Source organism: Seriola dumerili, unplaced genomic scaffold (assembly GCF_002260705.1).
Source record: "Seriola dumerili isolate Sdu_G_001 unplaced genomic scaffold, Sdu_1.0 BDQW01000068.1, whole genome shotgun sequence".
NCBI lineage: Eukaryota > Metazoa > Chordata > Actinopteri > Carangiformes > Carangidae > Seriola > Seriola dumerili.
This window is the reverse complement of record NW_019174323.1, coordinates 18910790-18925619: the sequence shown is the minus strand read 5'-3', so window position 1 is coordinate 18925619 and position 14830 is coordinate 18910790. Positions and strand designations below refer to the sequence as shown.

The 14830-nt window shown below is 42.8% G+C and overlaps 1 protein-coding gene across 1 annotated transcript in view; it reads left to right on the top strand.

Moving 5' to 3' along the window:
- LOC111219684 (repetitive proline-rich cell wall protein 1-like) overlaps positions 1-9393 on the top strand; it is a 144942-nt gene extending 135549 nt beyond the window's left edge. The window contains exon 2 of the mRNA XM_022742401.1: positions 8590-9393. Coding sequence (XP_022598122.1) covers positions 8590-9393 — 804 coding nt within the window. The remainder of the gene's footprint in view (positions 1-8589) is intronic.
- Positions 9394-14830: the final 5437 nt, after the last annotated feature.

Sequence of the window (14830 nt, the reverse complement as noted above, 5' to 3'; positions counted from 1 at the left end):
ACCTGTTGTTACTAGAGCTCCAGAGAGAAGCCTGAGAGAGGAGATGTTTTTTAAATATATCTTCTTATGGATCAACGCTTCAAATAAAACACAGAAGAAGAGGAAACATGGAGCTTTAATCTGAGGCGTTCACTGACTTTCTCCAGGAGCAGTTTTGTCCTAATTAGATCTTGGACTTAAGTTTTACAGCTTTGGTCTCTGTCATTCAGAGTCATAAACACAGTGTACATAACCCTTAAAAGGTCACAGCATGGTTTAAGGTACGACACTATACATGTGCAGAATGGAGAGATGATGTGACACTTCATATTATGCATTCATTGCTCTTTACTCCTTTCGAAAGGCCGAGCAGCAGCTGGGATATTCCTGGCTGTGGGTTAAGCTGTGGTTGGAGCTGTCAGTGTTTGGTTCTTGCTAGAGCTACGTCTGTAGTTGTTATTGTGGCTCGTCTTCACACCTCCTCATCGGCTAACATCAGATCGGATGTGGTTCTATCAGACACGACAGCTGTGTTAGGAACTGCTTCCCCACAACTATGTCACTTCACTGCACACTGAAATCCCCTGCATGTAGTAAGGGTTAAAACCATTAAGAACTTAAATGTCACAGCCATCATCATAACAACCAAACTACCACAGCCGTAATCACAGCAGCAGCAGCAGCAGCAGCATCCTCTCATAAACATGCTGTGGAGAACCAGGCCGACTGCCTCACTGGTTAATTCAATTTCAGTTCAAATTGGCTTTATTGGCACGAGAGACAGACATTTAGATTGTCAAAGCAAGTGTGAAATGACAGCAACAAAATAGAAAAATTATGACTTTGCACATTTCCTTATCTATATATACTGTATATATTTCTAACAGCAGAGAATACACAGGTGGGTTGGGGTCAGTGTGTTCATGGTGGTCAGACTCGGTGGGACGCTCTTTTCCTTTCATAGATCTCGCTGCTGTGCTTGCTGCATTTTTTTTTTCAAAGTCTTCTGTGGTTGTAATCTGTGGTGTTTGTCTCTGATGTCTCGGTACAGTTGGCAGGTGGTTAATAAAAGGGGCAGCTCAGTTTCCACCTCCTGCTGTGCACTGTGTGCAGCAGGAAGTGGAAACAGTCCTTGTTCTCTCTCTCTCCACAGGGCGAGGCTGCGCTCGCCGAGTCTGTACATGGTCAAGGATTTCCTTAGTTCTGGATCGGTCACGGTGCTCAGGTGGATCGCTCTGTTCTCAAACAGCTCTCCAGTTTGGTTTAGTCAAACAGGGTTTCTGTCAGGGGTCTCTCTGTAGCTGAGGGTTTCGTCATGGAGCGTGTCAGGGTCACTTTCTTTAAGGTGATTATGCAAATTCAAAATGGTGCACTTCAATTTTACAAAGTCGTACACAGCTTCGTTTTTTTTATTTATTTATGTAAATAACTGAAAAAGAAAACTTTTCACAATTCAATCCACGAAATGACAATAAATAAATAAGTATGCTAGGGCTCTGTCTTAGGCCCCCTTCTATTCATCATCTACCTTCTGCCTCTTGGACACATTTTCAGGAAGTTCAGTATTCAGATCCGCTGTTATGCTGATGACAACCAGCTCTACATGTCTGCCAAAAAGCCAAACTCCACCCTTCCACCCCCTTCCCTCTCTGACTGGAAATTAAATCCTGGTTGTCCTCTAACTTTCTCCACATTGGTACCAAAACCACTTCAGCCGAACTCCACGGTTTCTCTCTAGTCATTGACAATGTCAAAGTTCTTCCTTCACCCCAGGTGAAGAGCTTGGGTGTCATCCTTGACAGCACCTTGAACTTTGAAGCACATATCAATATCAATCTGCATTTTTCCATCTATTCAATATCATATATCTTATGTTGTTCGCTTCCAACCCATAGCACTGCTGCTTTTGCACGTTCTTTAGTCTCGTCTCACATTGATTACTGTAACTCTGTCCTCCCTGGTCTTCCTCACAAACTCCTCCATAAACTTCGGCTGGTTCAGCTGCAGCAGCCCATATGATTACCAGATAAACATCGTATTAACTTCAAGACTTTGCTTTTCACTTTTAAGTCACTTCACAAACTAGCACCTCCGTATCTCTCTGATCTACGCCACCTCTGCCCATCTTCCTCGTACTCTTAGATCTTCCCCTTCCATTAATCTCTCTGCCCCTCCTGCCCGTCTGACCACCATGGGGCTGTTGCCCCTCCACTCTGGAACTCACTTCCGCTGTTTTCAACTTGCCTGTTCTGTTTAGTTTATTTTGTATTTTATGCCTTGTATTTGATTTTATCTTCCACTGTCTGTTGTATGCCATCGTTGAGTGCCTTGGAAGGCACCTATAAATAAAATGTACTATTATAAATAAGTAAAAAAGCCGTTCACAGCTGAAGTTATATGTGGTGGTAGGTACAGTTTTTTGCAGATTCCAGTGCAGTGCTATCTAGAAAGGATTTATATTTGTGGTTTTGGAGGTTTGGTCCTCTAGATTCACTGTCAGTCCCGAGGTCACTGTTGACACGGATCCTATCATCGTTATTTGGGTCGAATTTGTCTCCACTTCTGTGGAGCTGTGTTATCTCTCTTTGGTTCCAAAGGCCGGGGAAGTTCCCAGAGCTAAAGACGATGTTAAGTCATCTCATGCATGATTCAGCACCTTAGACTCTTGTTTTCAAGAGATTTTATTTTTTCCTGTAGTTCTTTTAGTGTAATTGGGGATAATTGGGGTTTATTCTGCCCCGAAGTAACTGGGGATGGTGGTTTACCCATAAAGGTTTGATGTTTCTGTTTTTGTTCCAGTTTTTCTAGAAGTGTTTCATGGATTCCTCAGTAGCATGTAGCTGGTTTCTAACATGTTGGTCTCTTTTCTTCTTCACTGTATTTTCATATTGTTTTAACGGATCTCTGTGTTTTTGGTTTTCTAGGTTCCTCAACTGTTTCTACTTCATTGTTCAAACCATTTGTCAATGTTTTCTTTTTTTTCTATTTCAATAAAGAGGCTGAAAGGTCAAATATACCATTAAGGTTTTTACTACCATGTTTATGTCTTCACTGTGGTATTGAAAGACCAGTTTCTCCATAAAGCTGAAAAAATCCCGTGTTGTGTTTGCTTGTTGGTTTCGGACTGTGACTGTTTACAGACCAGCTGTCAGTGGTGAATGTATGTGGAGAGGAGTTGACTCAGCCACTTCTAAAAAACATCCGACAAACCGACCTTCATCTTTAATTATTTTTAACCCTGTTGCTTTCGGCCTCTGAAGTCACCACAGAGGCTCAGGAATGTGAAGGTGTGATGCAACTCTGCAGTAATGTGACACTTTGCTCTGATTCATCCTTGATAAAGATTCTCTCAAGGCTCATGCTTCTCTAACGTAATGTAATATCTGACTGATTGTTCAGATTCCCATCGGCCTCCTGTGGTCCTGATATATCAGCAGAATAAAAGAAGGAAATGTGTGTGATATAAGACAGGTGTCAAACATGACAGTAAATCCATAATGACGATCTAACCTGTTACCGACACTTTAATTAGAAGCTCCATGACTGATTCTATTGTTGATGTCAGGTGATAACCTCAGCTCAGATGAACTGATGAACTGTAAATATGTATAATGTGCTTCACCAGTGCTTTTACACATTAATCCAGAGACTTCAATCTTATTCATATTGACCAATAATCTCTAATTTGCCTGAAGGAGCTTTACAGTGTGTCAGCATGTGAAACCCTCCATCTTTAGAGACCTCTGTTTGTTAAGTGACATGTGAGGCTTCTTAAAATCACATCTGTATTGATGTGAAGCCTCTACAGTGTAAGTATTTGACATTTAATCAATAATGAAAATGATTGTCTTGTATTTCTTTTCTCTCTGTTTATTGATTCCTCTTTTTTTATTGTTGGATTTCTGTGGTGTGACAGCGACAGGTGCAGCAGTCAGTTCCAGGCAGCTGATTTATACTCAGTGACAAACTGATGTGACGGCTGCCTTACATGAGAATTATTGCCCATCTAAACTTTCATGTGAAATGATTCAGTAATATGAGGTTAAACTGTAAACGCCGTCGTCTCGATCACAGATCAGCGACATAAGTATTTTAATAGTCCTGCTGGACATCATTAAAGTGATCACAGACGAGCTGAGTGCTGATTGGTTGGATACGTTATTGAATTCGGATCATATCTAACAACATGTAAATATCTGATGGGAGCGAGTGTGTCGACCAAATGGTTCATGTTTAATATACGATAAACAGGATGTAACCTGAAACGAGTCTGAGTGGCGGAGGGATACAACCGCGAGGAGGTGATTCTAGCTCAGGATATATTATTATATTCTTGTTTTGTTTTTTCAGTGTAATGCAAAATATGACATATTGCATACGGAAATATTGTGATATTTGATGTTATTGAATATTTACTTACCTCGATAAATGTAGTTATTCCCTTCCATTTGATTTCTCCTTATTGAACTACTTTGTGTCATCACTGGTTGGACAATCCATCCTTGAAGTAAGGAAGTTCCTCCACTTCCTGGTTTGACCAGGTTCTTATTCAGGTTTCTACAAAACAAGTTGTCTCCTGTGAAATCCATAACAGCTGTCCCATCTCACGGCAGATCTACGTTCAGTTCGACTTTACGATGCGACCTACTTACAGCCTTCATCAGTCTGTTATGTATCTGAGTGCAGCTCTGCAGCAGTAAAACTAGCAGATATGGGCCCATTGTTCTACAGAATCAATTAAATGTACAGCCTCCGTTCTATGTTGTGACCTCGACTCTTCATATTTGAATAATTACGATGAAACAATCCAGGTCCAAAAGGCTGAGAATCCACATTGTTTTGGAGGAAACTTGACAGTTACAGCATCAGTGTCTCGCCCTCACTCAGTAATGATCTTACATCATCTATTCAGCACTTTTCTCTGCCAAGTTGGACAGGAGCTAAGCTAACTTTGAATTCTTAATGAGGAAGAGAAGCTCACACAGTTAAAAAAAACAGAGTATTCATCTGTCTGACAGCCAGAGGACCTTGGCACCTTTCTTTTATCATCCCAGCCAGTGATTCGACCCTGCAGGTCTGCAGGTAACAAGGCCACGCTCTGTCACTCTCTGATCGAGAGGTCACCATTTATACAGCCGGGCCTGCCAGGCAGCTCCACTGACAGACACACAGCTTGCTGTTTGGGTCTCAATAATTCAGATAGATTTGCCCTGGAGTACATCTACACACACACACACACACACACACACACCAGCCTCTCTCAAGGTTTCAATATATCCCCGTGCTTTTCACTCTGCATGTGATGTGGAATGATTACAGCAGCACTCTCTGTATTCTGTGAAATTTGGTGGTTTTGCATTGCAAATATGAGTAAGATCTCATGTGCTAAGTGTCTGTGCTCGGAGTGGCAGAGACCAGGCAATATATTTTCATCAGTATGAAGTGGGGGGGGGGGTCGCTGCACACAAGCTGAAAATCAGGAGCTAACTCCAAAACAAATCCTGCTGAACTTTAGATTCTGTGGGAAGAGTGAACCTGCAAAACAGACGCAGGTGTTACGATGCGTCTCACTGTGGATGTGGGAGGTTGTGACTCAGTTCAGTTCAGTTCAACATGCTTTAGTGGCTTTATTGCCAAAGCACAATGACAATCATTCAATGGAATTAAATTATCAAACAAAGAAACAAAAAAAATGTGAATTACAATTTTAATATGATAAAATACAATAGAATTATTAATAGAATTAATATAATGAATTACACACACATACAGTATGTAACATGTGCCAATATATGCATACATAAACATATACACACACATAAGGAAAAGCAGTTATCACAAAAGGTGGATAAAGACACTTGGTTTGGATATTTATAAAACTGTCTTCTGTTGTGAAGTGACATATTTAGCTTCTAACACGTTCATTTCTGTTAAAATTTTAAATTCGATTTCCATGAAGAATCGCAGCTTAATATTTGTGTTTCTTTGACAATGTGTCAGGAAATGTAGTTTTGTCTCTGCAGGTATTTAATTATTAGTTTTAATGAATAAAAAGAGGATAATTTCAGTGTTTTCCAATGTTCCTATCAGTGATAGAAACAAACAGAACACTACAATAGACAGCCAACTACTGCTGGCACTGCTGTGTGTGTGTGTGTGTGTGTGTGTGTGTGTGTGTGTGTGTGTGTGTGTGTGTGTGTGTGTGTGTGTGTGTGTGTGTGTGTATGTGTGTTGGCATGTCTGCGAGGTGGTGGATGGTGATGTGGAGGTAACTGCCAGTGATGGAGGTGGAAGAAATTTTAAAAGTTTTGTGACAAAGTAATTTACTTTAAATCTTCTAATCCTCCTTAATTCACTGTAAGAAACAAACAGAAATGTCATATTTCCATCATGTTTTACATATTGTTTTCCATCATTTGAGGTTCCACCGACACTCTTTCTTTTAATTACCTCTTCTTCTTAGTGTGCGGTGGTTTAATGGCACCCGACTGGAGAATTGGCACCACCAGCTGCTGATGTCACTGAACCAACTCTTTATATTAACATAACAGTGGCAGATGGAAAAAAAAGCTTAATTAATACGCAATTTCTTCGGCTGATTTTCTGCTAGTTTGGTTAAAACTTGTGAGACGTTTGTTGTAAGGAACCCGGACGTGATGAGGTCAGAACCTGTGGATATTCTACATTCAGGTAAAAATCCATGAGTGAACTGACTGAATAAACATTTAGGAAGTGGAGCATTAAAATTTCTCCACTTCCACTCAGTGTTAGTTGTCAGTGTTGTCAATGTGCCGAGATGTTTTTGTGGCCTAAACGGTGCTAAAGGTTCATTAAGTTTGGTCCAATTATACGTTCTGTAACAAAGCAACAGCAGAGCTGATCCTCTCAGAATGAGCATCACTTCATGCAGTTGGTCTGAACACTTCTGGATTGGTGAGTACGTAAAAGTAAGACTCATCATGTTATAAATGGAAATGACTTCATGGCCTGTCCCCGATAGGACGCTGGGACTGGACTTGGATATTTCACTTCCTGTCTTTGTCTGTGATTACCTGCCCCTCCCTGATGAGTTTCACCTGTGTTCAGGTACGCCTGTGTTTCCCTCAGTCTTCGTCACTTCGTCTGTCTCGTCTCCCTGATGTTTCCTCGAGCTCTCCTGTTTCCTCCTGAGTTTGGATTCTTTTGATTAGATCCCGTTTCAAGTAAATTCAGTCCAGGAATCCTAAACCTGTGACGAATGATTCTTTAATGAAAACAGATTTAGCATTAGCTGGTTTCTAGAACGTGTTTCATGTGCAGCATGTTCAATATTCATCATGTTTTTACCACAGACACAGAGTCAGTGGGTGAAGCTGTACTCAGATCAGATCTGTTGACAGTGTGAGAAGCTCTGGAGCTCTGCACTGCACAACAAACCACCTCCTTTGCAACTTTTTTTAATATGTTTTGTACAGTATGTAAAGCACTGTGAGGATGGTATAGTGGGTGGATGCACATACACTGCTGTTTATACACAATCTCAAACAGCTCAGGTGTTGAATAAATCAGCTGAGGTCAGCGCTGCAGATCAGAGGTTCCTGCGTGGGCTAACGCTCCAAAGCTAAATACAACAGAGAGTAAAGTGATCAGATAGAGGTACGGTGGACCCAAAGATGAGCTCAGACTCTATTTTAAGCTGAGCATCGGACAGACACACACACACACACACACACACACACACACACACATCTTCTGCCTGCTGCATGGGCCAAAGCATTAGCTAGAAACTCTCGCAGTTTGCAGCCCCTCTGGGAATTAATTACAGAGGGAAACATTTTGGGTATTCACAGTTTTTCACCATCATTATTTCAAAATCAGATGTTTCCCAGGATGGAGGTCTTGACAGCACAATGCTGATCTGTCAGTCACGGCTCGTACCCACGCACCAGGAAGGTATTTAAAGCCGCGGCGAGGGAGGTGAGGAAGATCAGTCAGTCAGGAGCTTGTGGAGCCAGAGAGGTGAAACTCAAGGCAAAGAAATTCCACATGTGACTGACACATGCTCATTAAGCTCATTGCTGTAATAACAGTTTTATCACGTCCTCTCTCCTGGATCTGAGTGTGACAGCTGGACAGTAAGAAGTTACTGTAACAGTGAACATAACACACCAGGTTCAGCCTGTCTCCGCCTGTTGGTATTTAAAGTGATAGTTCAGGTTATTTGTCGTGGGGTTGTGTGCCTTTCCTTTGGAACTACATTTTTCAACCGTTGAACTACCGTATTCCTACGCAGAAGCGCACGTACGCTTAGCTCTACCTGCCTCACACAGCCGATCTGCGGAGTAATACATTGTGCGCGTAGGTATACGGTAGTTCAACGGTTGAAAAATGTAGTTCCACAGGAAAGGCCTGTTTGACGGCAGATAAATGGGTGAAAATATTCAAAATAAAGCGTTCACTGATACTGATGTTAGTTCTTTTTCTGCGGGTGTTCAGGTGGAGGAACGTCACAGCTGTTGGTTTCTGGTCTGATTCTTTCTTAATGATTTCTTGTGAGAAGTCTTTGATTGTTCCTCTGAGCCGACTTCAGCAGCACCAGCCTTCTGCTGCTCTCAGTGACTCCTCCTCCAGGTCACTGCTGTAGCCTTTCTCCTCTGCACCAGGACCTGCCAGGTGCAGCAGCTCTACGCCCCACAGCTCTACGCTCCACAGCTCTACGCTCCACAGCTCTACGCCCCACAGCTCTACGCTCCACAGCTCTACACTTCACAGCTCTACGCCCCACAGCTCTACACTTCACAGCTCTACACTCCACAGCTCTACACTCCACAGCTCTACGCCCCACAGCTCTACGCTCCACAGCTCTACGCCCCACAGCTCTACGCCCCACAGCTCTACGCTCCACAGCTCTACGCCCCACAGCTCTACGCTCCACAGCTCTACGCTCCACAGCTCTACGCTTCACAGCTCTACGCTCCACAGCTCTACGCTCCACAGCTCTACGCTCCACAGCTCTACGCCCCACAGCTCTACGCTCCACAGCTCTACGCCCCACAGCTCTACGCCCCACAGCTCTACGCTCCACAGCTCTATGCTTCACAGCTCTACGCTCCACAGCTCTACGCTCCACAGCTCTACGCCCCACAGCTCTACACTCCACAGCTCTACACTTCACAGCTCCACACTCCACAGCTCTATACTCCACAGCTCTACACTTCACAGCTCTATACTCCACAGCTCTACGCTCCACAGCTCTACGCTCCACAGCTCTATACTCCACAGCTCTACACTTCACGGCTCTATGCGCCACAGCTCTACACTCCACAGCTCTACGCTCCACAGCTCTATGCGCCACAGCTCTATGCTCCTGGTATAAAGGCAGTGGAACAAGAAGCTAGTGGCTGCAGCTATTTACTGTATAAAAGGTCTTTCTAACAGGTCTGTAAGAGGCCACTGTGTGTGTGTGTGTGTGTGTGTGTGTGTGTGTGTGTGTGTGTGTGTGTGTGTGTGTAGCTCCATGGTAACAGTACACAGCACAGTGTGGTGTTTTATTGTTATAATAATGCCACTGTGGAGTTGCCTCTTTGCCAATCAAGTGACAACAAAATGAAAAGAATAAATCAATAAAGAGTAAAAGAGAGCACAATGGCTGCATGCAGATACGTTTGTTAGGCGCAGGCAGGTGTGTGATGTGTCCTCCAGGCTTTCAGCCGTTCTCTGTTCCTTCTCTGGATTTATTTGCCGCACACAACACCGGCACTATTCTGGTCATTTTGAATTACACGGACAAAGACACTTCCTGCTATTAATTCATCAGCTGCTCTTGATGCTGAAAATCCCATTAGTTTCCCAGATGCAAATGTCAAATAAATTTCTTAGACCGTAAATTCTCATAATAAAAATCCATGTTTTCCATTTTATTCTCTTTAATTCTCTTTTTTGAGGCAGAATCTTTGCTTGGCTGCTTTATTTAAAACATCTGCACATTAAATAAACGCCATGACATATCTCTTTTCATTTGGATGCATTTAATTAAACTGTTTTCCTAGATATGCTTGTTTTTTTGTTTTGTTTTAAATCTGCCGTTTTGCACGTTGATCTGATTTTGAAGTTGACTCAGCCAATCAGAGAGAAAGAAACACTCAGCACATTTTCACACACAGGTCAAAGTTTATTTAATTCTAACTTTATGAATAAATAATGAGCAGCTCTGTAATATCAAATTTGTCACTCTGCCATAGTGAGGCAAGCACGCTACATATTTGTCATGAGTGATGGAGCACAAGCCAGATTTTGCCAAAACACAAATATTTCTTCAGGGAAATGTAATCAGTGTTCCCGCTCTTTTCTACTGATCATTTTCCAGGACATTTCCAGTGATGATCCAGCTCCAGGAATCACACCTGCACCAACATGTTCCTGTTTGTGGAGGACAGTGATTTAAAATAAGTGCAGTCTATACTCATCTATGAAATCATCCATATAGCAACCTACTGCTAGCAACATTAGCATTGTAGCTAAAGTGGTGCCATTTAGTCTTGTATTGTACATTGTTCTGTAGCTGCATGTAGTAGTGCCAGTTTATGGGCTCTGCCTTGCTATAAAATAATGCTGTCTAACACGTCAGTCCTGCAAATATCCCACCTTCAAGCCCAACACATGCCTGGGTTCTGTGCATGCGCTAGAATGGGTCCAGATGTGGAAGTAGCATCCAACAATCGTGCTGTATATGGGCCAGATGTGGGCCGTGGAACCGGACGTATACTGGCCAGAAGACAACAAGCATGTGGCCTGGATTTATTTTGCTATCTGGGAAAATGTTTTTTTGTAACGTGACTACAGTAGCTGTGGTACAACACCCCACACCTTGCATGCACAGACTATACTGTGGATTATCTGTGTGCTTGGATGTGTTGATCCGTTTTTCTTTCCCTTGGTTTCCTCTGACACTGATCACTGCTCTGACTGCTGCTCACCTGAGGCACTGTGAAATCAGACTGAAGGAAACTGAGGTTGGATTTAAGTTCAGATGTGAGTTATCTTTATTTCTGCCATTCTCTCATCATCCTGCTTTGTTTTTAATGTTGACACATACTTATACAGAGGATGAACAACGTAACAGGGACCCTTCACAAATAACAACACACGGCCATGAATTACCACAGAGGTCAAATCCATGATGTCTGTCACTCTCTCCAGGAAATAGACAACACCACGAACCGCTGTTACTGATGGATTTATTCATCTTCTGCACTTCAGAAGAGGATTAAGGTCACATGTGAAACTTCTGTGAATACACACCACATCTCTATCTACGCATGACAACAGTGAGTAAGCTCTTGGTCATTAACTGTCAGATTCCTCTTTTGGTGAAAGTAAATTCTCTCGTTGAAACCAAGTCATGCAAACTCACATGACGTCCTCCCATGTAAAGGATAAAGTAGGTCACTGGTCATTACCGTCCAACGCAACACAGTGGAACTACTGCAGAAATAACAGCCCTGGATCCCAACAGTGACATGTATACTGACTGGATCTGCACCTTTTACGTCCAGTACCGAGGCAGGAAGTAGTGCGTTAGATAGTCAGGAGGAATGACAACAACAACAGTTTGAAACTTCACCTTGCCCATATTTTATTTGCCATAACCACAAGCTGTCCCAGTTTGCAACATTACAGTGCACAAGTTTCTACATGACCACAGGGCTCAGTGTGGTTTTGCTTCAGCCGCTGTGTGATGCTGCACCCTCCATTTCCTCCGAGGCAACCAGAAGAATCCCTGCTCTTTTCTGGAGGTCTGCCAGCCTCTAATTAACGAGAAACTTTGTGTTTTTCCCCTCAGATTTTCACAAGGCATCGTGTGCAGCTCCTGTGTTCTCATGCAGAACCAATGAGCAAAAACACAGCTTAATCAGTGAGAAACACAGGCTAATATTACTGTTACTGTAGCGCTCTGCACAGAGCCGCAAAGGCGCTCCCATCTGATTACAGCACGGCCCCGGCAGCTAATTTTGGACGCTTGGCTGAGGCGGGATCAAAACAACCTGAAACAGAGCAGCGACGGCGAGATAGCTGCGATCAAAACGATCAGCCGTGTGGATCAAAACGTTTAATCCGACCATTCTTTCCTGCAATGTAAAAATCTTTTGTTCCTCCATTTGTCTGGCACCTGCTCCTTCACACCTGGTATCCCCCCCCCCCCCCAAGGAAAAGAACTGACATGGAATACGCTGTCAGATGTAAATAAATAAATCTGAACGTGATTCAGAGTTCTTCTTTTTCATCTCCGGTTTACTAAGCAGTTTTCTTCCTCAGCACCATGGCAATAAGATTATGTCTTAAGCTTGAGCAGAGTCTTTCAAAGACGTGGCAGTTCTCTGTTTGGCAAGCCCCGGGATGTACCTTGGATCCAATGAAAGCAACTCCAAACCATTGTTGGAGCCAAGATGCCGTGATGAATCAGCGGATGTCTTGGAGAAGTTTATGTGATATTATTCTAAATTCGGGGTAGAGTGGAGGATAAACATCAAAACTCCTTTTTAATCATTTAAACTCAGAGAACCTAACACTACTGTGGTTTACACTGTTAGGTTCTCTGTTAGGTTCTCCTGTAAAAAAAAAAAAGAGGTCCACAGGTTGTCATGCTTTCACACATCTCACAGCTCACTCATTGGCATTGGCTTAGAGCCCCCCCCCCCAACCCCTGTTTTGGTCTGGCAGACGCCTGGCTTCAAGCTAGAATGGTTGACAGAGGTAGTAACCAATAGCAGCACTTTCTCCGAATCGCGTCATCGGTCTGTTGCTCAGGATATCCTGGAGGGAAATCTGAACGGATCTTTGCAGGGAGACCTCCACTTTGTAGCCAGTAAGCTAATGAAAACAATCATGCCTGCAGACACAACCGCTGATGCAGCAGGAAGGAGAGAAATGAATGAAGTGTGGAGAGAAGAACACGAACAATGAACGTCTGTAAAATTCAAATGAGTCTTCATGTGAGGGGGGGTTTAGGGGACATGTAGTCACCCAGCCAACACTGACGAGGTCGGTGGGTAAACTGACTTCTTCTTATCAACAACTATTAGTAAAATCAGTTATTGAAGTTGCATTACACCACTGATTTCTGGCTCAAGCCTTAAAAACAATATTCTTTATATATATATAAACATGTTGCATGTTTTTGAGGCTTCGACTGATTTTTAATTTAGATGGCTGTCTCTTTGTCTTCACTGACAGAAAGCCATTGTTTACACAAGTCTTTGTCCACCACTGCATCATGACGTTCAAGCCTGATATGAGGACTCAATGACTCAGTTTAGGTGGGTCTACTATCTGCTGCATTCTTTATTTTGAAGGAGTCCAGGACAAGCTCTGTTGCACAGCATTTGAAAGCTCATCACCACCTCACCCATTCACTGGTTCCACTTTGTAACATGTTGATAAAATAAATAGCCTCATTTGTGGATTTGCTCAGCTTTAATGCAAACAAGTTCTCTAACTGAATATTTTATTTCCAGCTGCTTTTTTAATGGTAAAGATTCAGGAAGCAAGTTTCTCATTCTTAACCAGCGCTGACATTTCCAGCAACAAATTATATCAGTTGTAGATAATTAATGTTATTTCACACCTAACTTGGCCCAAAATGAAACATGACAAATATCCAGCTGTATCCCAGCATCCTCTCTTCACCAAAGATCTTGGGTGAGTAAATGAAGCAGCACTCTTCAACCACGCGGTGGGACTGTGTGGTTTTGACCAGCAGAGTGATCAAAGTCTTCTTTGGGGAAATGAGGCAGCTGATCGTGACACATCAGTTTCAGTTCACTTTATTTCTCAGATAGAAACATGAAATAAAAACCATTGAGACATTAAACCTTTGGCTTTTACTGTAAATTATTGCCTTTGCCTTGGAAAATGTATATGGCTGGAAAAACAAGCAGTCGTCAACATTCTCAGTTCAGTTCAACTTATTTATGTTCAGTGATTTTGAAAAAAATGTTGATGGACATTACAGTAAAGGCAATCATTTACAAGGTTTGGATGGTGGGTCCAGGTGGGCGGGGCTTGGTGACTGCTTTGTTGTGACATCACAAAGTTCCAGAAGTCCTAAAGTGCTCAGCGAGTTTAGGTGCTTTAATTATTCATTTCAGCTCTTAGGTCCATGTCCTCTGACTGCACCTGTGCTGTCTGTCTGTTGGCAGATTCTGGTTCAGTTTGTGTCTCTACAGTCTTTTCTCCTTCTCCATCAGACTCACAACACAGCGTCTCCCCGGCTGTTAAACGAGTTAAATGGCCTGAAGCTTGTCATGGAGCTCCCAATGGTTTCCTATAAACGCCGTGTTAATGTTATAGACTATTAACAATCCAATAAAAGTCAGAGGGAAAGACTGCCGTTAAAAATAATTTTATGAATCGCTGCCACATTAGATCAATTACAAACCATATTTTGCATCAGTGACACTGGATTTTTTTTTCTGTTGCCCCCCAAAACGATTACACAGCAGTGAACACGATGTCATGACGTCTCAAGCAATTATTTTCTCATACGTACAAGTATGACTCGAGCTGTTTCTGTTGATTAACGGCACATACGAGGAGACTTCAATCAGCTCTCTGAACTCATTAATCAAGCATCAGTTTCTTCTGTAATGGGCTTTAAATAAAGATCATGGCGCTCTGACTCTTCCTGCCGGTCTCACCATCCGCCCTGCACACATATTATCACTTGAAGCAGGCCTGCTGAGAGCTCCTCCATGGAGGTTATAATAGGCAGTGGCGGGGGGGGGGCTTTGAGTCAGATGACGTGGGAGGGCTACATGCGTCAGAAAATGGATGAGTGAGTGAGGGAGTGAGGGAGTGAGTGAGGGAGGGAGGG